We start from the raw sequence: 23,745 nt of genomic DNA, 5'->3' as shown, positions 1-23,745 counted from the left end.
TTGACCTGAAATTGTTTTAATCGAAAATCAAATCGCAAATCGATCCGTCAGAAATTCGATATTTTCCCAAAATCGAACGGCCCTAGCTCACAGCTCAGTAGCGGCCTTCACTCAGCCCACACTCGACTCAGTCGTCATACGAGTGAAATCATTCACAGAGAGGCCCACTGCTGATGTGCCACGTACAGGTTCGGGTGTCAGTGTACCATTCACCATCTCTCTCTCTCTCACCATCTCACTCTGTCTCACCATCTCTCTCTCACCATCTCTCTCTCACCATCTCTCTCACCATCTCTGTCTCACCATCTCTCTCTCACCATCTCTCTCTCACCATCTCTCTCACCATCTCTCTCTCACCATCTCTCTCTCACCATCTCTCTCTCACCATCTCTCTCTCACCATCTCTCTCTCACCATCTCTCTCTCACCATCTCTCTCTCACCATCTCTCTCTCACCATCTCTCTCTCACCATCTCTCTCACCATCTCTCTCTCACCATCTCTCTCTCACCATCTCTCTCCCACCATCTCTCTCTCACCATCTCTCTCTCACCATCTCTCACCATCTCTCTCTCACCATCTCTCTCTCACCATCTCTCTCTGTCTCACCATCTCTCTCTCACCATCTCTCTCTCACCATCTCTCTCCCACCATCTCTCTCTCACCATCTCTCTCTCACCATCTCACTCACCATCTCTCTCTCACCATCTCTCTCACCATCTCTCTCTCACCATCTCTCTCACCATCTCTCTCTCTCTCACCATCTCTCACTCACCATCTCTCACTCACCATCTCTGTCTCACCATCTCTCACTCACCATCTCACTCTCACCATCTCTCTGTCTCACCATCTCACCATCTCTCTCTCACCATCTCTCTCACCATCACACTCTGTCTCACCATCTCACCATCTCTCTCTCACCATCTCTCTCACCATCTCACTCTGTCTCACCATCTCTCTCACCATCTCTCACTCACCATCTCTCTCTCACCATCTCTCTCTCACCATCTCTGTCTCACCATCTCTCTCTCACCATCTCTCTCTCTCTCACCATCTCTCTCTCACCATCTCTCTCTCACCATCTCTCTCACACCATCTCTCTCTCACCATCTCTCTCTCTCTCACCATCTCTCTCTCACCATCTCTCTCTCACCATCTCTCTCTCACCATCTCTCTCTCACCATCTCTCTCTCACCATCTCTCTCTCACCATCTCTCTCCCACCATCTCTCTCTGTCTCACCATCTCTCTCTCACCATCTCTCTCTCACCATCTCTCTCTCACCATCTCACTCTGTCTCACCATCTCTCACTCACCATCTCTCTCTCACCATCTCTCTCTCACCATCTCTCTCTCACCATCTCTCACTCACCATCTCTCTCACCATCTTTCTCTCACCATCTCTCCCACCATCTCTCTCTCACCATCTCTCTCTCACCATCTCACTCACCATCTCTCTCTCACATCTCTCTCTCACCATCTCTCTCACACCATCTCTCTCTCACCATCTCTCTCTCACCATCTCTCACCATCTCTCACCATCTCTCTCTCACCATCTCTCTCCCACCATCTCTCTCACCATCTCTCTCTCACCATCTCTCTCTCACCATCTCTCTCTCACCATCTCTCTCACACCATCTCTCTCACCATCTCACCATCTCTCTCACCATCTCTCTCTCACCATCTCTTTCTGTCTCACCATCTCTCTCCTCCACCTCCCCCCATCTCTCACCATCTGCCCCCATCTCCCTCATCTCGCCCCATCTCTCCCCATCTCCCCCCATCTCCCCCCTCTCCCCCCCCCCCATCTCCCCTCCCCCATCTCCCCCATCTCCCCCATCTCCCCCATCTCCCCCATCTCTCTCCCCCATCTCCCCCATCTCCCCCATCTCCCCCCCCCCATCATCTCCCACATCTCCCCCCATCTCCCCCTCCACCACCAGTGGCTCCAAGTGCCCCCATCATCTCCCAGCGTCCCGGCGAGCCCCACTTGGTGTCTCTCTCCGTCGAGGACGACGGGGGACTTCCCGTCACAGGATTCATCATCCGCTACAGGCCCGTGAGTAACGTTGACCACCTCGCCTGGTCTACAGGAGGCCGTGGGTTCTATCACGGGCCCTGTGAGATGTTGACCACCTCGCCTGGTCTACAGGAGGTCCTGGGTTCGATCGCTGATTCTGTGAGATGTTGACCACCTCGCCTGGTCTATAGGAGGCCGTGGGTTCCATCCCGGACCCTGGGAGATGTTGAATACCTCGCCTGGTCTACAGGAGGCCGTGGGTTCCATCCCGGACCCTGGGAGATGTTGACCACCCCGCCTGGTCTACAGGAGGTCGTGGGTTCTATCACGGGCCCTGTGAGATGTTGACCACCTCGCCTGGTCTACAGGAGGTCCTGGGTTCGATTGCTGATGCTGTGAGATGGTGACCACCTCGCCTGGTCTACAGGAGGTCGTGGGTTCGATCGCTGATTCTGTGAGATGTTGACCACCTCGCCTGGTCTACAGGAGGTCGTGGATTCGATCACGGACCCTGGGAGATGTTGACTACCTCCCCTGGTCTACAGGAGGTCCTGGGTTCGATCCCGGACCCTGGGAGATGTTGACCACCTCGCCTGGTCTACAGGAGGTCGTGGGTTCGATCGCTGATTCTGTGAGATGTTGACCACCTCGCCTGGTCTACAGGAGGTCGTGGGTTCGATCGCTGATTCTGTGAGATGTTGACTACCTCGCCTGGTCTACAGGAGGTCGTGGGTTCGATCACGGACCCTGTGAGATGTTCACTACCTCGCCTGGTCTACAGGAGGTCGTGGGTTCGATCACGGACCCTGGGAGATGTTGACCACCCCGCCTGGTCTACAGGAGGCCGTGGGTTCGGTCACGGACCCTGTGAGATGTTGACCACCTCGCCTGGTCTACAGGAGGTCGTGGGTTCCATCCCGGACCCTGTGAGATGTTGACCACCTCGCCTGGTCTACAGGAGGTCGTGGGTTCGATCCCGGACCCTGTGAGAAGTTGACCACCTCGCCTGGTCTACAGGAGGTCGTGGGTTCGATCCCGGACCCTGTGAGATGTTGACCACCTCGCCTGGTCTACAGGAGGTCGTGGGTTCCATCCCGGACCCTGTGAGATGTTGATCACCTCGCCTGGTCTACAGGAGGTCGTGGGTTCGATTCCGGACCCTGTGAGATGTTGACCACCTCGCCTGGTCTACAGGAGGTCGTGGGTTCGATTCCGGACCCTGTGAGATGTTAACTACCTCGCCTGGTCTACAGGAGGTCGTGGGTTCGATCGCTGATTCTGTGAGATGTTGACCACCTCGCCTGGTCTACAGGAGGTCCTGGGTTCGATCACGGGCCCTGTGAGATGTTGACCATCTCGCCTGGTCTACAGGAGGTCGTGGGTTCGATCGCTGATTCTGTGAGATGTTGACCACCTCGCCTGGTCTACAGGAGGTCGTGGGTTTGATCGCTGATTCTGTGAGATGGTGACCACCTCACCTGGTCTACAGGAGGTCGTGGGTTCAATCCCGGACCCTGTGAGATGTTGACTACCTTGCCTGGTCTACAGGAGGTCTTGGGTTCGATCGCTGATGCTGTGAGATGTTGACTACCTCGCCTGGTCTACAGGAGGTCGTGGGTTCAATCGCTGACCCTGGGAGATGTTGACCACCTCGCCTGGTCTAAAGGAGGTCGTGGGTTCGATCCCGGACCCTGTGAGATGTTGACCACCTCGCCTGGTCTACAGGAGGCTGTGGGTCTGATCCCAGACCCTGTGAGATGTTGACTACCTAGCCTGGTCTTCAGGAGGTCGTGGGTCTGATCCCAGACCCTGTGAGATGTTGACCACCTCGCCTGGTCTAAAGGAGGTCGTGGGTTCGATCACAGACCCTGTGAGATATTGACTACCTCGCCTGGTCTACAGGAGGTCGTGGGTTCGATCACAGACACTGTGAGATATTGACTACCTCGCCTGGTCTAAAGGAGGTCGTGGGTTCGATCACAGACCCTGTGAGATGTTGACCACCTCGCCTGGTAGTAGAGACTCGGGGTCTAGTAGAGACTCAGGGTGTAGTAGAGACTCAGGGTGTAGTAGAGACTCAGGGTGTAGTAAAGACTCAGGGTGTAGTAGAGACTCAGGGTCTAGTAGAGACTCAGGGTGTAGTAGAGACTCAGGGTGTAGTAGAGACTCAGGGCCTAGTAAAGACTCAGGGTCTAGTAGAGACTCAGGGTGTAGTAGAGACTCAGGGTGTAGTAGAGACTCAGGGTGTAGTAAAGACTCAGGGTGTAGTAGAGACTCAGGGTCTAGTAGAGACTCAGGGTGTAGTAGAGACTCAGGGTGTAGTAGAGACTCAGGGTGTAGTAGAGACTCAGGGTGTAGTACAGACTCAGGGTGTAGTACAGACTCAGGGTCTAGTAGAGACTCAGGGTCTAGTAGAGACTCAGGGTGTAGTAGAGACTCAGGGTGTAGTAGAGACTCAGGGTGTAGTAGAGACTCAGGGTGTAGTAGAGACTCAGGGTGTAGTAGAGACTCAGGGTCTAGTAGAGACTCAGGGTGTAGTAGAGACTCAGGGTGTAGTAGAGACTCAGGGTGTAGTAGAGACTCAGGGTGTAGTAGAGACTCAGGGTGTAGTAGAGACTCAGGGTGTAGTAGAGACTCAGGGTCTAGTAGAGACTCAGGGTGTAGTAGAGACTCAGGGTCTAGTAGAGACTCAGGGTGTAGTAGAGACTCAGGGTGTAGTAGAGACTCAGGGTCTAGTAGAGACTCAGGGTCTAGTAGAGACTCAGGGTGTAGTAGAGACTCAGGGCCTAGTAGAGACTCAGGGTCTAGTAGAGACTCAGGGTGTAGTAGAGACTCAGGGTGTAGTAGAGACTCAGGGTGTAGTAGAGACTCAGGGTCTAGTAGAGACTCAGGGTCTAGTAGAGACTCAGGGTGTAGTAGAGACTCAGGGTCTAGTAGAGACTCAGGGTCTAGTAGAGACTCAGGGTGTAGTAGAGACTCAGGGTGTAGTAGAGACTCAGGGTGTAGTAGAGACTCAGGGTGTAGTAGAGACTCAGGGTCTAGTAGAGACTCAGGGTCTAGTAGAGACTCAGGGTGTAGTAGAGACTCAGGGTCTAGTAGAGACTCAGGGTCTAGTGGAGACTCAGGGTGTAGTAGAGACTCAGGGTCTAGTAGAGACTCAGGGTGTAGTAGAGACTCAGGGTCTAGTGGAGACTCAGGGTGTAGTAGAGACTCAGGGTGTAGTAGAGACTCAGGGTGTAGTAGAGACTCAGGGTGTAGTAGAGACTCAGGGTGTAGTAGAGACTCAGGGTGTAGTAGAGACTCAGGGTCTAGTAGAGACTCAGGGTGTAGTAGAGACTCAGGGTCTAGTAGAGACTCAGGGTGTAGTAGAGACTCAGGGTGTAGTAGAGACTCAGGGTCTAGTAGAGACTCAGGGTCTAGTAGAGACTCAGGGTGTAGTAGAGACTCAGGGTGTAGTAGAGACTCAGGGTCTAGTAGAGACTCAGGGTCTAGTAGAGACTCAGGGTGTAGTAGAGACTCAGGGTCTAGTAGAGACTCAGGGTCTAGTGGAGACTCAGGGTGTAGTAGAGACTCAGGGTCTAGTAGAGACTCAGGGTGTAGTAGAGACTCAGGGTCTAGTGGAGACTCAGGGTGTAGTAGAGACTCAGGGTGTAGTAGAGACTCAGGGTCTAGTAGAGACTCGGGGTATAGTAGAGACTCAGGGTCTAGTAGAGACTCAGGGTGTAGTAGAGACTCAGAGTGTAGTAGAGACTCAGGGTCTAGTAGAGACTCAGGGTGTAGTAGAGACTCAGGGTGTAGTAGAGACTCAGTGTGTAGTAGAGACTCAGAGTGTAGTAGAGACTCAGGGTGTAGTAGAGACTCAGGGTGTAGTAGAGACTCAGGGTCTAGTAGAGACTCAGGGTGTAGTAGAGACTCAGGGTCTAGTAGAGACTCAGGGTCTAGTAGAGACTCAGGGTCTAGTAGAAACTCAGGGTGTAGTAGAGACTCGGGGTCTAGTAGAGACTCGGGGTCTAGTAGAGACTCAGGGTCTAGTAGAGACTCAGGGTGTAGTAGAGACTCAGGGTGTAGTAGAGACTCAGGGTGTAGTAGAGACTCAGGGTCTAGTAGAGACTCAGGGTCTAGTAGAGACTCAGGGTCTAGTAGAGACTCAGAGTGTAGTAGAGACTCAGGGTCTAGTAGAGTCTCGGGGTCTAGTAGAGACTCAGGGTCTAGTAGAGACTCAGGTCTAGTAGAGACTCGGGGTGTAGTAGAGACTCAGGGTCTAGTAGAGACTCAGGGTCTAGTAGAGACTCAGGGTCTAGTAGAGACTCAGGGTGTAGTAGAGACTCAGGGTCTAGTAGAGACTCAGGGTGTAGTAGAGACTCAGGGTCTAGTAGAGACTCAGGGTGTAGTAGAGACTCAGGGTCTAGTAGAGACTCAGGGTGTAGTAGAGACTCAGGGTCTAGTAGAGACTCAGGGTGTAGTAGAGACTCAGAGTGTAGTAGAGACTCAGGGTCTAGTAGAGACTCAGGGTCTAGTAGAGACTCAGGGTGTAGTAGAGACTCAGGGTCTAGTAGAGACTCAGGGTGTAGTAGAGACTCAGGGTGTAGTAGAGACTCAGGGTGTAGTAGAGACTCAGGCTCTAGTAGAAACTCAGGGTGTAGTAGAGACTCAGGGTCTAATAGAGACTCAGGGTCTAGTAGAGACTCAGGGTGTAGTAGAGACTCAGGGTCTAGTAGAAACTCAGGGTGTAGTAGAGACTCGGGGTCTAGTAGAGACTCGGGGTCTAGTAGAGACTCAGGGTCTAGTAGAGACTCAGGGTGTAGTAGAGACTCAGGGTGTAGTAGAGACTCAGGGTGTAGTAGAGACTCAGGGTCTAGTAGAGACTCAGGGTCTAGTAGAGACTCAGGGTCTAGTAGAGACTCAGAGTGTAGTAGAGACTCAGGGTCTAGTAGAGTCTCGGGGTCTAGTAGAGACTCAGGGTCTAGTAGAGACTCAGGTCTAGTAGAGACTCGGGGTGTAGTAGAGACTCAGGGTCTAGTAGAGACTCAGGGTCTAGTAGAGACTCAGGGTCTAGTAGAAACTCAGGGTGTAGTAGAGACTCAGGGTCTAGTAGAGACTCAGGGTGTAGTAGAGACTCAGGGTCTAGTAGAGACTCAGGGTGTAGTAGAGACTCAGGGTCTAGTAGAGACTCAGGGTGTAGTAGAGACTCAGGGTCTAGTAGAGACTCAGGGTGTAGTAGAGACTCAGAGTGTAGTAGAGACTCAGGGTCTAGTAGAGACTCAGGGTCTAGTAGAGACTCAGGGTGTAGTAGAGACTCAGGGTCTAGTAGAGACTCAGGGTGTAGTAGAGACTCAGGGTGTAGTAGAGACTCAGGGTGTAGTAGAGACTCAGGCTCTAGTAGAAACTCAGGGTGTAGTAGAGACTCAGGGTCTAATAGAGACTCAGGGTCTAGTAGAGACTCAGGGTGTAGTAGAGACTCAGGGTCTAATAGAGACTCAGGGTGTAGTAGAGACTCGGGGTCTAATAGAGACTCAGGGTGTAGTAGAGACTCGGGGTCTAATAGAGACTCAGGGTCTAGTAGAGACTCAGGGTGTAGTAGAGACTCAGGGTCTAATAGAGACTCAGGGTGTAGTAGAGACTCAGGGTCTAATAGAGACTCAGGGTGTAGTAGAGACTCGGGGTCTAATAGAGACTCAGGGTCTAATAGAGACTCAGGGTGTAGTAGAGACTCAGGGTCTAATAGAGACTCAGGGTGTAGTAGAGACTCGGGGTCTAATAGAGACTCAGGGTCTAGTAGAGACTCAGGGTGTAGTAGAGACTCAGGGTCTAATAGAGACTCAGGGTGTAGTAGAGACTCGGGGTCTAATAGAGACTCAGGGTGTAGTAGAGACTCGGGGTCTAATAGAGACTCAGGGTCTAGTAGAGACTCAGGGTGTAGTAGAGACTCAGGGTCTAGTAGAGAATCAGGGTGTAGTAGAGACTCAGGGTCTAGTAGAGACTCAGGGTCTAATAGAGACTCAGGGTCTAGTAGAGACTCGGGGTCTAGTAGAGACTCAGGGTCTAGTAGAGACTCAGGGTCTAGTAGAGACTCAGGGTCTAGTAGAGACTCGGGGTGTAGTAGAGACTCAGGTTTAGTAGAGACTCAGGGTCTAGTGGAGACTCAGGGTCTAGTAGAGACTCAGGGTGTAGTAGAGACTCAGGGTGTAGTAGAGACTCAGGGTCTAGTAGAGACTCAGGGTGTAGTAGAGACTCAGGGTCTAGTAGAAACTCAGTGCCTAGTAGAGACTCAGGGTCTAGTAGAGACTCAGGGTGTAGTAGAGACTCAGGGCCTAGTAGAGACTCGAGGTCTAGTAGAGACTCAGGGTCTAGTAGAGACTCGGGGTCTAGTAGAGACTCAAAGTCTAGTAGAGACTCAGGGTCTAGTAGAGACTCAAAGTCTAGTAGAGACTCGGGGTCTAGTAGAGACTCAGGGTCTAGTAGAGACTCAGGGTCTAGTAGAGACTCAGGTCTAGTAGAGACTCAGGGTCTAGTAGAGACTCAGGGTGTAGTAGAGACTCAGGGTGTAGTAGAGACTCAGGGTGTAGTAGAGACTCAGGGTCTAGTAGAGACTCAGAGTCTAGTAGAGACTCGGGGTCTAGTAGAGACTCAGGGTCTAGTAGAGACTCAGGGTGTAGTAGAGACTCAGGTCTAGTAGAGACTCAGGGTGTAGTAGAGACTCAGGGTCTAGTAGAAACTCAGTGCCTAGTAGAGACTCAGGGTCTAGTAGAGACTCGGGGTCTAGTAGAGACTCAGGGTCTAGTAGAGACTCAGGGTGTAGTAGAGACTCAGGTCTAGTAGAGACTCAGGGTCTAGTAGAGACTCAGGGTGTAGTAGAGACTCAGGTCTATTAGAGACTCAGGGTCTAGTAGAGACTCAGGGTCTAGTAGAGACTCGGGGTCTAGTAGAGACTCAGGGTCTAGTAGAGACTCAGGGTGTAGTAGAGACTCAGGTCTAGTAGAGACTCAGGGTCTAGTAGAGACTCAGGGTGTAGTAGAGACTCAGGTCTATTAGAGACTCAGGGTCTAGTAGAGACTCAGGGTCTAATAGAGACTCGGGGTCTAGTAGAGACTCAGGGTCTAGTAGAGACTCAAAGTTCACCAAAAGTTGACCCTCTCGGCCTAACGGACCCCTCTCCCCCCGCCTGCCCTACCCCCTTGCCTGAGCAGGTCTCCCAGGATGGTGCCACCGCGCCGGGCCCGTGGAGGGAGGTGCGGGGAGGTCCCCGTGGGGATGTTCGCCTGGTTGGCCTGCAGGCTCTCACGCGCTACCAGGCCGAAGCCTACGCTGAGAACGCCGAGGGGAGGTCGTCGGGGTCGGAGTTTGACTTCTTGTCACCGGAGCAGCCAAGGTTCCGCGGTGAGTAGTCAGAGACTCACTCAGAGACTCACTCACCCAGAGACTCACTCACTCACTCAGAGACTCACTCACTCAGAGACTCACTCACCCAGAGACTCACTCACTCAGAGAATCTCTCACCCAGAGACTCACTCAGAGACTCACTCACTCAGAGACTCACTCACTCAGAGACTCACTTTTAGACTCACTCAGACACTCACTCAGAGACTCACTCACCCAGAGACTCACTCAGAGACTCACTCAGAGACTCACTCAGAGAATCACTCACTCAGAGACTCACTCAGAGACTCACTCACTCAGAGACTCACTCACCCAGAGACTCACTCACTCAGAGAATCACTCAACCAGAGACTCACTCAGAGACTCACTCACTCAGAGACTCACTCACTCAGAGACTCACTTTTAGACTCACTCAGACACTCACTCAGAGACTCACTCAGAGAATCACTCACTCAGAGACTCACTCAGAGACTCACTCAGAGACTCACTCAGACACTCACTCAGAGACTCACACAGAGACTCACTCAGAGACTCACTCAGAGACTCACTCACTCAGAGCATCACTCAGAGACTCACTCAGAGACTCACTCACCCAGAGACTCACTCAGAGACTCACTCAGAGACTCACTCACTCACTCAGAGACTCACTCACTCAGAGACTCACTCAGAGACTCACTCACTCAGAGACTCACTCAGAGACTCACTCAGAGACTCACTCAGACACTCACTCAGAGACTCACACAGAGACTCACTCAGAGACTCACTCACTCAGAGACTCACTCAGAGACTCACTCATAGACTCACTCATAGACACCCTCATAGACTCACTCACTCAGAGCATCAATCAGAGACTCACCCAGAGACTCACTCACCCAGAGACTCACTCAGAGACTCACTCAGAGACTCACTCAGAGACTCACTCACTCACTCAGAGACTCACTCAGAGACTCACTCACTCAGAGACTCACTCACTCACTCAAAGACTCACTCAGAGACTCACTCACCCAGAGACTCACTCAGAGACTCACTCACCCAGAGACTCACTCAGAGACTCACTCAGAGACTCACTCATTGACTCACTCAGAGAATCACTCACTCAGAGACTCACTCAGAGACTCACTCAGAGCATCACTCAGAGACTCACTCAGAGACTCACTCACCCAGAGACTCACTCAGAGACTCACTCACTCAGAGCATCAATCAGAGACTCACCCAGAGACTCACTCACCCAGAGACTCACTCAGAGACTCACTCAGAGACTCACTCAGAGACTCACTCACTCACTCAGAGACTCACTCAGAGACTCACTCACTCAGAGACTCACTCACTCACTCAAAGACTCACTCAGAGACTCACTCACCCAGAGACTCACTCAGAGACTCACTCACCCAGAGACTCACTCAGAGACTCACTCAGAGACTCACTCATAGACTCACTCAGAGAATCACTCACTCAGAGACTCACTCAGAGACTCACTCAGAGACTCACTCAGAGACTCACTCACTCACTCAGAGACTCACTCAGAGCATCACTCAGAGACTCACTCAGAGACTCACTTACCCAGAGACTCACTCAGAGACTCACTCACTCAGAGACTCACTCAGAGACTCACTCATAGACTCACTCACCCAGAGACTCACTCAGAGACTCACTCAGAGACTCACTCAGAGACTCACTCACTCACTCAGAGACTCACTCAGAAACTCACTCACTCAGAGACTCACTCACTCAAAGACTCACTCAGAGACTCACTCACCCAGAGACTCACTCAGAGACTCACTCACCCAGAGACTCACTCAGAGACTCACTCAGAGACTCACTCATAGACTCACTCACTCAGAGCATCACTCAGAGACTCACCCAGAGACTCACTCACTCAGAGACTCACCCAGAGACTCACTCAGAGACTCACTCAGAGACTCACTCACTCACTCAGAGACTCACTCAGAGACTCACTCACTCAGAGACTCACTCACTCACTCAGAGACTCACTCAGAGACTCACTCACCCAGAGACGCACTCAGAGACTCACTCACTCAGAGACTCACTCACCCAGAGACTCACTCACTCAGAGACTCACTCACTCAGAGACTCACTCACTCAGAGACTCACTCACTCAGAGACTCACTCAGAGACTCACTCACTCAGAGACTCACCCAGAGACTCACTCACTCAGAGACTCACTCAGAGACTCACTCACTCAGAGACTCACTCACTCAGAGACTCACTCACCCAGAGACTCACTCACTCAGAGAATCACTCAACCAGAGACTCACTCAGAGACTCACTCACTCAGAGACTCACTCACTCAGACTCACTCACTCAGAGACTCACTTTTAGACTCACTCACTCAGAGACTCACTCAGAGACTCACTCAGAGACTCACTCAGACACTCATTCAGAGAATCACTCACTCAGAGACTCACTCAGAGACTCACTCAGAGACTCACTCAGACACTCACTCAGAGACTCACACAGAGACTCACTCAGAGACTCACTCAGAGACTCACTCACTCAGAGCATCACTCAGAGACTCACTCAGAGACTCACTCAGAGACTCACTCAGAGACTCACTCACTCACTCAGAGACTCACTCACTCAGAGACTCACTCAGAGACTCACTCAGAGACTCACTCATAGACTCACTCACTCAGAGCATCAATCAGAGACTCACCCAGAGACTCACTCACCCAGAGACTCACTCAGAGACTCACTCAGAGACTCACTCAGAGACTCACTCACTCACTCAGAGACTCACTCAGAGACTCATTCACTCAGAGACTCACTCACTCACTCACTCAAAGACTCACTCAGAGACTCACTCACCCAGAGACTCACTCAGAGACTCACTCACCCAGAGACTCACTCAGAGACTCACTCAGAGACTCACTCATAGACTCACTCATAGACTCACTCACTCAGAGACTCACCCAGAGACTCACTCAGAGACTCACTCAGAGACTCACTCAGAGACTCACTCACTCAGAGACTCACTCACTCACTCAAAGACTCACTCAGAGACTCACTCACCCAGAGACTCACTCAGAGACTCACTCACCCAGAGACTCACTCAGAGACTCACTCATAGACTCACTCATAGACTCACTCACTCAGAGACTCACTCAGAGACTCACTCAGAGACTCACTCAGAGACTCACCCAGAGACTCACTCACTCAGAGACTCACCCAGAGACTCACTCAGAGACTCACTCAGAGACTCACTCACTCACTCAGAGAGTCACTCAGAGACTCACTCACTCAGAGACTCACTCACTCACTCAGAGACTCACTCAGAGACTCACTCACCCAGAGACTCACTCAGAGACTCACTCACTCAGAGACTCACCCAGAGACTCACTCAGAGACTCACTCAGAGACTCACTCACTCACTCAGAGACTCACTCAGAGACTCACTCACTCAGAGACTCACTCACTCACTCAGAGACTCACTCAGAGACTCACTCACCCAGAGACTCACTCAGAGACTCACTCACTCAGAGACTCACCCAGAGACTCACTCACTCAGAGACTCACCCAGAGACTCACTCACTCACTCAGAGACTCACTCAGAGACTCACTCACCCAGAAACTCACTCAGAGACTCACTCACCCAGAGACTCACTCAGAGACTCACTCAGAGACTCACTCAGAGACTCACTCACTCACTCAGAGACTCACTCACTCAGAGACTCACTCAGAGACTCACTCACTCAGAGACTCACTCAGAAACTCACTCAGAGACTCACTCAGACACTCACTCAGAGACTCACACAGAGACTCACTCAGAGACTCACTCACTCAGAGACTCACTCAGAGACTCACTCAGAGACTCACTCATAGACACACTCATAGACTCACTCACTCAGAGACTCACTCACTCAGAGACTCACTCAGAGACTCACTCAGAGACTCACTCACTCAGAGCATCAATCAGAGACTCACCCAGAGACTCACTCACCCAGAGACTCACTCAGAGACTCACTCAGAGACTCACTCAGAGACTCACTCACTCACTCAGAGACTCACTCAGAGACTCACTCACTCAGAGACTCACTCACTCACTCAAAGACTCACTCAGAGACTCACTCACCCAGAGACTCACTCAGAGACTCACTCACCCAGAGACTCACTCAGAGACTCACTCAGAGACTCACTCATAGACTCACTCAGAGAATCACTCACTCAGAGACTCACTCAGAGACTCACTCAGAGACTCACTCAGAGACTCACTCAGAGACTCACTCACTCACTCAGAGACTCACTCAGAGACTCACTCACCCAGAGACTCACTCAGAGACTCACTCACTCAGAGACTCACTCAGAGACTCACTCATAGACTCACTCACCCAGAGACTCACTCAGAGACTCACTCAGAGACTCACTCAGAGACTCACTCACTCACTCAGAGACTCACTCAGAAACTCACTCACTCAGAGACTCACTCACTCAAAGACTCACTCAGAGACTCACTCACCCAGAGACTCACTCAGAGACTCACTCACCCAGAGACTCACTCAGAGACTCACTCAGAGACTCACTCATAGACTCACTCACTCAGAGCATCACTCAGAGACTCACCCAGAGACTCACTCACTCAGAGACTCACCCAGAGACTCACTCAGAGACTCACTCAGAGACTCACTCACTCACTCAGAGACTCACTCAGAGACTCACTCACTCAGAGACTCACTCACTCACTCAGAGACTCACTCAGAGACTCACTCACCCAGAGACGCACTCAGAGACTCACTCACTCAGAGACTCACTCACCCAGAGACTCACTCACTCAGAGACTCACTCACTCAGAGACTCACTCACTCAGAGACTCACTCACTCAGAGACTCACTCAGAGACTCACTCACTCAGAGACTCACCCAGAGACTCACTCACTCAGAGACTCACCCAGAGACTCACTCAGACACTCACTCAGAGACTCACTCACCCAGAGACTCACTCAGAGACTCACTCAGAGACTCACTCAGAGAATCACTCACTCAGAGACTCACTCAGAGACTCACTCACTCAGAGACTCACTCACTCAGAGACTCACTCACCCAGAGACTCACTCACTCAGAGAATCACTCAACCAGAGACTCACTCAGAGACTCACTCACTCAGAGACTCACTCACTCAGAGACTCACTCACTCAGAGACTCACTTTTAGACTCACTCACTCAGAGACTCACTCAGAGACTCACTCAGAGACTCACTCAGACACTCACTCAGAGAATCACTCACTCAGAGACTCACTCAGAGACTCACTCAGAGACTCACTCAGACACTCACTCAGAGACTCACACAGAGACTCACTCAGAGACTCACTCAGAGACTCACTCACTCAGAGACTCACTCAGAGACTCACTCAGAGACTCACTCAGAGACTCACTCACTCACTCAGAGACTCACTCACTCAGAGACTCACTCAGAGACTCACACAGAGACTCACTCAGAGACTCACTCACTCAGAGACTCACTCAGAGACTCACTCAGAGACTCACTCAGAGACTCACTCATAGACTCACTCACTCAGAGCATCAATCAGAGACTCACCCAGAGACTCACTCACCCAGAGACTCACTCAGAGACTCACTCAGAGACTCACTCAGAGACTCACTCACTCACTCAGAGACTCACTCAGAGACTCACTCACTCAGAGACTCACTCACTCACTCAAAGACTCACTCAGAGACTCACTCACCCAGAGACTCACTCAGAGACTCACTCACCCAGAGACTCACTCAGAGACTCACTCAGAGACTCACTCATAGACTCACTCATAGACTCACTCACTCAGAGACTCACCCAGAGACTCACTCAGAGACTCACTCAGAGACTCACTCAGAGACTCACTCACTCAGAGACTCACTCATTCACTCAAAGACTCACTCAGAGACTCACTCACCCAGAGACTCACTCAGAGACTCACTCACCCAGAGACTCACTCAGAGACTCACTCAGAGACTCACTCATAGACTCACTCATAGACTCACTCACTCAGAGACTCACTCAGAGACTCACTCAGAGACTCACTCAGAGACTCACCCAGAGACTCACTCACTCAGAGACTCACCCAGAGACTCACTCAGAGACTCACTCAGAGACTCACTCACTCACTCAGAGACTCACTCAGAGACTCACTCACTCAGAGACTCACTCACTCACTCAGAGACTCACTCAGAGACTCACTCACCCAGAGACTCACTCAGAGACTCACTCACTCAGAGACTCACTCACTCAGAGACTCACTCAGAGACTCACTCACCCAGAGACTCACTCAGAGACTCACTCACTCAGAGACTCACCCAGAGACTCACTCACTCAGAGACTCACCCAGAGACTCACTCACTCACTCAGAGACTCACTCAGAGACTCACTCACCCAGAGACTCACTCAGAGACTCACTCACCCAGAGACTCACTCAGAGACTCACTCAGAGACTCACTCAGAGACTCACTCAGAGACTCACTCACTCACTCAGAGACTCACTCACTCAGAGACTCACTCAGAGACTCACTCACTCAGAGACTCACTCAGAAACTCACTCAGAGACTCACTCAGACACTCACTCAGAGACTCACACAGAGACTCACTCAGAGACTCACTCACTCAGAGACTCACTCAGAGACTCACTCAGAGACTCACTCACTCAGAGACTCACTCACTCAGAGACTCACTCAGAGACTCACTCAGAGACTCACACAGAGACTCACTCAGAGACTCACTCATTCAGAGCATCACTCAGAGACTCACTCAGAGACTCACTCAGACACTCACTCAGACACTCACTCAGAGACTCACACAGAGACTCACTCAGAGACTCACTCAGAGACTCACTCAGAGACTCACTCAGACACTCACTCAGAGACTCACTCAGAGACTCACCCAGAGACTCACTCAGAGACTCACTCAGAGACTCACTCACTCAGAGACTCACTCACTCAGAGACTCACTTTTAGACTCACTCAGACACTCACTCAGAGACTCACTCACCCAGAGACTCACTCAGAGACTCACTCAGAGACTCACTCAGAGAATCACTCACTCAGAGACTCACTCAGAGACTCACTCACTCAGAGACTCACTCACCCAGAGACTCACTCACTCAGAGAATCACTCAACCAGAGACTCACTCAGAGACTCACTCACTCAGAGACTCACTCACTCAGAGACTCACTCAGAGACTCACTCAGAGACTCACTCATTCAGAGCATCACTCAGAGACTCACTCAGAGACTCACTCAGAGACTCACTCAGACACTCACTCAGAGACTCACTCAGAGACTCACTCAGAGACTCACCCAGAGACTCACTCACTCACTCACTCAGAGACTCACTCAGAGACTCACACAGAGACTCACCCAGAGACTCACTCACTCACTCAGAGACTCACTCAGAGACTCACCCAGAGACTCACTCACTCACTCAGAGACTCACTCACTCACTCACTCAGAGACTCACTCACTCACTCACTCAGAGACTCACTCAGAGACTCACTCAGAGACTCACCCAGAGACTCACTCACTCACTCAGAGACTCACTCAGAGACTCACTCAGAGACTCACTCACTCAGAGACTCACTCACTCAGAGACTCACTCAGAGACTCACTCAGAGACTCACTCATTCAGAGCATCACTCAGAGACTCACTCAGAGACTCACTCAGAGACTCACTCAGACACTCACTCAGAGACTCACTCAGAGACTCACTCAGAGACTCACCCAGAGACTCACTCACTCACTCACTCAGAGACTCACTCAGAGACTCACACAGAGACTCACCCAGAGACTCACTCACTCACTCAGAGACTCACTCAGAGACTCACCCAGAGACTCACTCACTCACTCAGAGACTCACTCACTCACTCACTCAGAGACTCACTCACTCACTCACTCAGAGACTCACTCAGAGACTCACTCAGAGACTCACCCAGAGACTCACTCACTCACTCAGAGACTCACTCAGAGACTCACTCAGAGACTCACCCAGAGACTCACTCACTCACTCAGAGACTCACTCAGAGACTCACTCACTCAGAGACTCACTCACTCAGAGACTCACTTTTAGACTCACTCAGACACTCACTCAGAGACTCACTCACCCAGAGACTCACTCAGAGACTCACTCAGAGACTCACTCAGAGAATCACTCACTCAGAGACTCACTCAGAGACTCACTCACTCAGAGACTCACTCACCCAGAGACTCACTCACTCAGAGAATCACTCAACCAGAGACTCACTCAGAGACTCACTCACTCAGAGACTCACTCACTCAGAGACTCACTCAGAGACTCACTCAGAGACTCACTCATTCAGAGCATCACTCAGAGACTCACTCAGAGACTCACTCAGAGACTCACTCAGACACTCACTCAGAGACTCACTCAGAGACTCACTCAGAGACTCACCCAGAGACTCACTCACTCACTCACTCAGAGACTCACTCAGAGACTCACACAGAGACTCACCCAGAGACTCACTCACTCACTCAGAGACTCACTCAGAGACTCACCCAGAGACTCACTCACTCACTCAGAGACTCACTCACTCACTCACTCAGAGACTCACTCACTCACTCAGAGACTCACTCAGAGACTCACCCAGAGACTCACTCACTCACTCAGAGACTCACTCACTCACTCAGAGACTCACTCACTCACTCAGAGACTCACTCAGAGACTCACTCAGAGACTCACCCAGAGACTCACTCACTCACTCAGAGACTCACTCAGAGACTCACTCAGAGACTCACTCACGGACTTCTGTAACTCTTCAATAACGATTCTGTCTCTCCCTTTGTCTCTCCCTTTGTCTCTCCCTTTGTCTCTCCCTTTGTCTCTCCCTTTAACTCTCCCTTTGTCTCTCCCTTTGTCTCTCCCTTTGTCTCTCCCTTTAACTCTCCCTTTGTCTCTCCCTTTGTCTCTCCCTTTGTCTCTCCCTTTGTCTCTCCCTTTGTCTCTCCCTTTAACTCTCCCTTTGTCTCTCCCTTTGTCTCTCCCTTTGTCTCTCCCTTTGTCTCTCCATTATCTCTCCCTTTATCTCTCCCTTTAACTCTCCCTTTAACTCTCCCTTTGTCTCTCCCTTTGTCTCTCCCTTTATCTCTCCCTTTGTCTCTCCCTTTAACTCTCAATTTGTCTCTCCCTTTAACTCTCAATTTGTCTCTCCCTTTAACTCTCCCTTTGTCTCTCCCTTTGTCTCTCCCTTTGTCTCTCCCTTTGTCTCTCCATTATCTCTCCCTTTAACTCTCCCTTTAACTCTCCCTTTAACTCTCCCTTTGTCTCTCCCTTTGTCTCTCCCTTTATCTCTCCCTTTGTCTCTCCCTTTAACTCTCAATTTGTCTCTCCCTTTAACTCTCAATTTGTCTCTCCCTTTAACTCTCCCTTTGTCTCTCCCTTTATCTCTCCCTTTATCTCTCCCTTTAACTCTCCCTTTAACTCTCCCTTTGTCTCTCCCTTTGTCTCTCCCTTTATCTCTCCCTTTGTCTCTCCCTTTAACTCTCAATTTGTCTCTCCCTTTAACTCTCAATTTGTCTCTCCCTTTAACTCTCCCTTTGTCTCTCCCTTTATCTCTCCCTTTATCTCTCCCTTTAACTCTCCCTTTAACTCTCCCTTTGTCTCTCCCTTTGTCTCTCCCTTTATCTCTCCCTTTGTCTCTCCCTTTAACTCTCAATTTGTCTCTCCCTTTAACTCTCAATTTGTCTCTCCCTTTAACTCTCCCTTTGTCTCTCCATTATCTCTCCATTTATCTCTCCATTATCTCTCCATTTAACTCTCCATTATCTCTCCATTATCTCTCCATTATCTCTCCATTATCTCTCCCTTTAACTCTCCATTATCTCTCCATTATCTCTCCATTATCTCTCCATTATCTCTCCCTTTAACTCTCCATTATCTCTCCATTATCTCTCCATTATCTCTCCATTATCTCTCCCTTTAACTCTCCATTATCTCTCCATTATCTCTCCATTATCTCTCCATTATCTCTCCATTATCTCTCCCTTTAACTCTCCATTATCTCTCCATTATCTCTCCATTATCTCTCCATTATCTCTCCTTTAACTCTCCATTATCTCTCCATTATCTCTCCATTATCTCTCCTTTAACTCTCCATTATCTCTCCATTATCTCTCCATTATCTCTCCATTATCTCTCCATTATCTCTCCATTATCTCTCCCTTTAACTCTCCATTATCTCTCCATTATCTCTCCATTATCTCTCCATTTATCTCTCCATTATCTCTCCATTATCTCTCCATTATCTCTCCATTATCTCTCCATCATCTCTCCATCATCTCTCCATTATCTCTCCATCAACTCTCCATTATCTCTCCATTATCTCTCCATTATCTCTCCATTATCTCTCCATTATCTCTCCATCATCTCTCCATCATCTCTCCATTATCTCTCCATTATCTCTCCATTTATCTCTCCATTATCTCTCCATTATCTCTCCATTATCTCTCCATTATCTCTCCATTATCTCTCCCTTTAACTCTCCATTATCTCTCCATTATCTCTCCATTATCTCTCCATTATCTCTCCATTATCTCTCCATTATCTCTCCATTATCTCTCCATTATCTCTCCATTATCTCTCCATTATCTCTCCCTTTAACTCTCCATTATCTCTCCATTATCTCTCCATTATCTCTCCATTATCTCTCCATTTATCTCTCCATTATCTCTCCATTATCTCTCCATTATCTCTCCATTATCTCTCCCTTTAACTCTCCATTATCTCTCCATTATCTCTCCTTTAACTCTCCATTATCTCTCCATTATCTCTCCATTATCTCTCCATTATCTCTCCATTATCTCTCCCTTTAACTCTCCATTATCTCTCCATTATCTCTCCATTATCTCTCCATTATCTCTCCATTATCTCTCCATTATCTCTCCATTATCTCTCCATTATCTCTCCATCATCTCTCCATTATCTCTCCATTATCTCTCCATTTATCTCTCCATTATCTCTCCATTTAACTCTCCATTATCTCTCCATTATCTCTCCATTATCTCTCCATTATCTCTCCATTAACTCTCCATTATCTCTCCATTATCTCTCCATTATCTCTCCATCATCTCTCCATTATCTCTCCATCATCTCTCCATTATCTCTCCATTATCTCTCCATTTATCTCTCCATTATCTCTCCATTTAACTCTCCATTATCTCTCCATTATCTCTCCATTATCTCTCCATTATCTCTCCCTTTATCTCTCCATTTATCTCTCCATTATCTCTCCATTATCTCTCCATTATCTCTCCATTATCTCTCCCTTTATCTCTCCATTTATCTCTCCATTATCTCTCCATTATCTCTCCCTTAACTCTCCCTTTATCTCTCCATTTATCTCTCCCTTTAACTCTCCTTTATCTCTCCATTATCTCTCCTTTATCTCTCCATTATCTCTCCATTATCTCTCCCTTTATCTCTCCATTTATCTCTCCATTATCTCTCCATTATCTCTCCCTTAACTCTCCCTTTATCTCTCCATTTATCTCTCCCTTTAACTCTCCATTTATCTCTCCCTTTATCTCTCCATTAATCTCTCCCTTTATCTCTCCATTATCTCTCCATTATCTCTCCATTATCTCTCCCTTTATCTCTCCATTATCTCTCCATTATCTCTCCATTATCTCTCCATTATCTCTCCATTATCTCTCCATTAATCTCTCCCTTTATCTCTCCATTATCTCTCCATTATCTCTCCATTATCTCTCCATTATCTCTCCATTATCTCTCCATCAACTCTCCATTATCTCTCCATTATCTCTCCATTATCTCTCCATCAACTCTCCATTATCTCTCCATTATCTCTCCATTATCTCTCCATTATCTCTCCATTATCTCTCCATCAACTCTCCATTATCTCTCCATTATCTCTCCATTATCTCTCCATTATCTCTCCATTATCTCTCCATTATCTCTCCATCAACTCTCCATTATCTCTCCATTATCTCTCCATTATCTCTCCATTATCTCTCCATTATCTCTCCATTATCTCTCCATCAACTCTCCATTATCTCTCCATTATCTCTCCATTATCTCTCCATTATCTCTCCATTATCTCTCCATTATCTCTCCATCAACTCTCCATTATCTCTCCATCAACTCTCCATTATCTCTCCATTATCTCTCCATTATCTCTCCATTATCTCTCCTTTATCTCTCCTTTATCTCTCCATTTGTCTCTCCCCCAGGAGCTGGGAGAGCCTCCCCCATCTCCCCCTCTCTGCTCTGCTCACCATTTCCCATAATGCATCTCTTCCTCTGCTACGCCCTCCTCTGATTGGTCGGGCTCCCGTGGGGGGGGGGGGGGGGGGGGGGCCACGCCCACCCGCAACTGCCCGGCGCTTCTCTGATTGGCTGAGCTCGCAAGAAGGGGGGGGGGGGGGGAAGGGGTGGGGGTGGAGCTGTATGCTGATTGGTTGAGAATAATTACGCAACTCACTCACTGAGTCACTCACTGAGCCACTTACTCACTCAGTCAGTCACTCAGTCAGTCAGTCAGTCACTCACTGAGTCACTCACTGAGTCACTCACTGAGTCACTCACTGAGCCACTTACTCACTCAGTCAGTCACTCAGTCAGTCAGTCAGTCACTCACTGAGTCACTCACTGAGTCACTCACTGAGTCACTCACTGAGCCACTTACTCACTCAGTCAGTCACTCACTTACTCAGTCAGTCACTCACTGAGTCACTCACTGAGCCACTTACTCACTCAGTCAGTCACTCACTTACTCAGTCACTCACTCACTCACTGAGTCACTCACTGAGTCACTCACTGAGCCACTTACTCACTCAGTCAGTCACTCACTTACTCAGTCACTCACTCACTGAGTCACTCACTGAGCCACTTACTCACTCAGTCAGTCACTCAGTCAGTCACTGAGTCACTCACTGAGTCACTCACTGAGCCACTTACTCACTCAGTCAGACACTCACTCAGTCACTCACTCACTCAGTCACTCACTGAGTCACTCACTGAGCCACTTACTCACTCAGTCAGTCACTCAGTCAGTCACTGAGTCACTCACTGAGTCACTCACTGAGCCGCTTACTTACTCAGTCAGTCACTCAGTCAGTCAGTCACTCACTCACTGAGTCACTCACTGAGCCACTTACTTACTCAGTCAGTCACTCAGTCAGTCACTGAGTCACTCACTGAGTCACTCACTGAGCCACTTACTCACTCAGTCAGTCACTCAGTCAGTCAGTCACTCACTGAGTCACTCACTGAGCCACTTACTCACTCAGTCAGTCACTCAGTCAGTCAGTCACTCACTCACTGAGTCACTCACTGAGCCACTCACTCACTCAGTCAGACACTCACTCAGTCACTCACTCACTGAGTCACTCACTGAGCCACTTACTCACTCAGTCAGTCACTCAGTCAGTCAGTCAGTCACTCACTCACTGAGTCACTCACTGAGCCACTTACTCACTCAGTCAGACACTCACTCAGTCACTCACTCACTCAGTCACTCACTGAGTCACTCACTGAGCCACTTACTCACTCAGTCAGTCACTCAGTCAGTCACTGAGTCACTCACTGAGTCACTCACTGAGCCGCTTACTTACTCAGTCAGTCACTCAGTCAGTCAGTCACTCACTCACTGAGTCACTCACTGAGCCACTTACTCACTCAGTCAGACACTCATTCAGTCACTCACTCACTGAGTCACTCACTGAGCCACTCACTCACTCAGTCAGACACTCACTCAGTCACTCACTTACTCAGTCACTCACTCAGTCACTCACTGAGCCACTTACTCACTCAGTCAGACACTCACTCAGTCACTCACTTACTCAGTCACTCACTCAGTCACTCACTGAGTCACTCACTGAGCCACTTACTCACTCAGTCAGTCACTCACTCAGTCACTCACTTACTCAGTCACTCATTCACCTACTCAGTCAGTCACTCACTCAGTCACTCAGCCACTCAGTCAGTCACTCAATCACCTACTCAGTTACTCACTCACACACCCAGCCACTCACTCAGTCACTCACTCAGCCACTCAGTCAGTCACTCACTCAGTCACTCAGCCACTCAGTCAGTCACTCACTCACCTACTCCGTTACTCACTCACTCACCCAGCCACTCACTAAGTCACTCACTCAGCCACTCAGTCAGTCACTCACTCACCGACTCAGTTTCTCAATGAGCCACTCAGTCACTCAGTCACGCAGTCACTCACCCACCTACTCACTCACCCAGCCACTCACTCAGTCACTCACTCAGCAACTCAACCATTCAGCCACTCAGTCACTCACTCACCTACTCAGTCAGTCACTCACACACTCACTGAGTCACTCATTCAGCCACTGACTCACTCAGTCACTCAC

The 23,745-nt window shown here is 49.7% G+C and overlaps 1 protein-coding gene across 1 annotated transcript in view; it reads left to right on the top strand.

Annotated features, from left to right (window-relative positions):
* LOC144955069 (neural cell adhesion molecule 1-like) overlaps positions 1–21,683 on the top strand; it is a 72,496-nt gene extending 50,813 nt beyond the window's left edge. Inside the window, exons 11-13 of the mRNA XM_078885417.1 lie at positions 1,941–2,056; positions 9,205–9,394; positions 21,595–21,683. Of these exons, the coding sequence (XP_078741543.1) occupies positions 1,941–2,056; positions 9,205–9,394; positions 21,595–21,683 (395 nt within the window). The remainder of the gene's footprint in view (positions 1–1,940; positions 2,057–9,204; positions 9,395–21,594) is intronic.
* The last annotated feature ends 2,062 nt before the right edge of the window (positions 21,684–23,745 follow it).

The sequence above is a fragment of the Lampetra fluviatilis genome, unplaced genomic scaffold, assembly GCF_964198595.1.
Source record: "Lampetra fluviatilis unplaced genomic scaffold, kcLamFluv1.1 SCAFFOLD_271, whole genome shotgun sequence".
NCBI lineage: Eukaryota > Metazoa > Chordata > Hyperoartia > Petromyzontiformes > Petromyzontidae > Lampetra > Lampetra fluviatilis.
The sequence above is the reverse complement of the archived record's forward strand: the minus strand, read 5'-3'. Positions and strand labels throughout refer to the sequence as shown.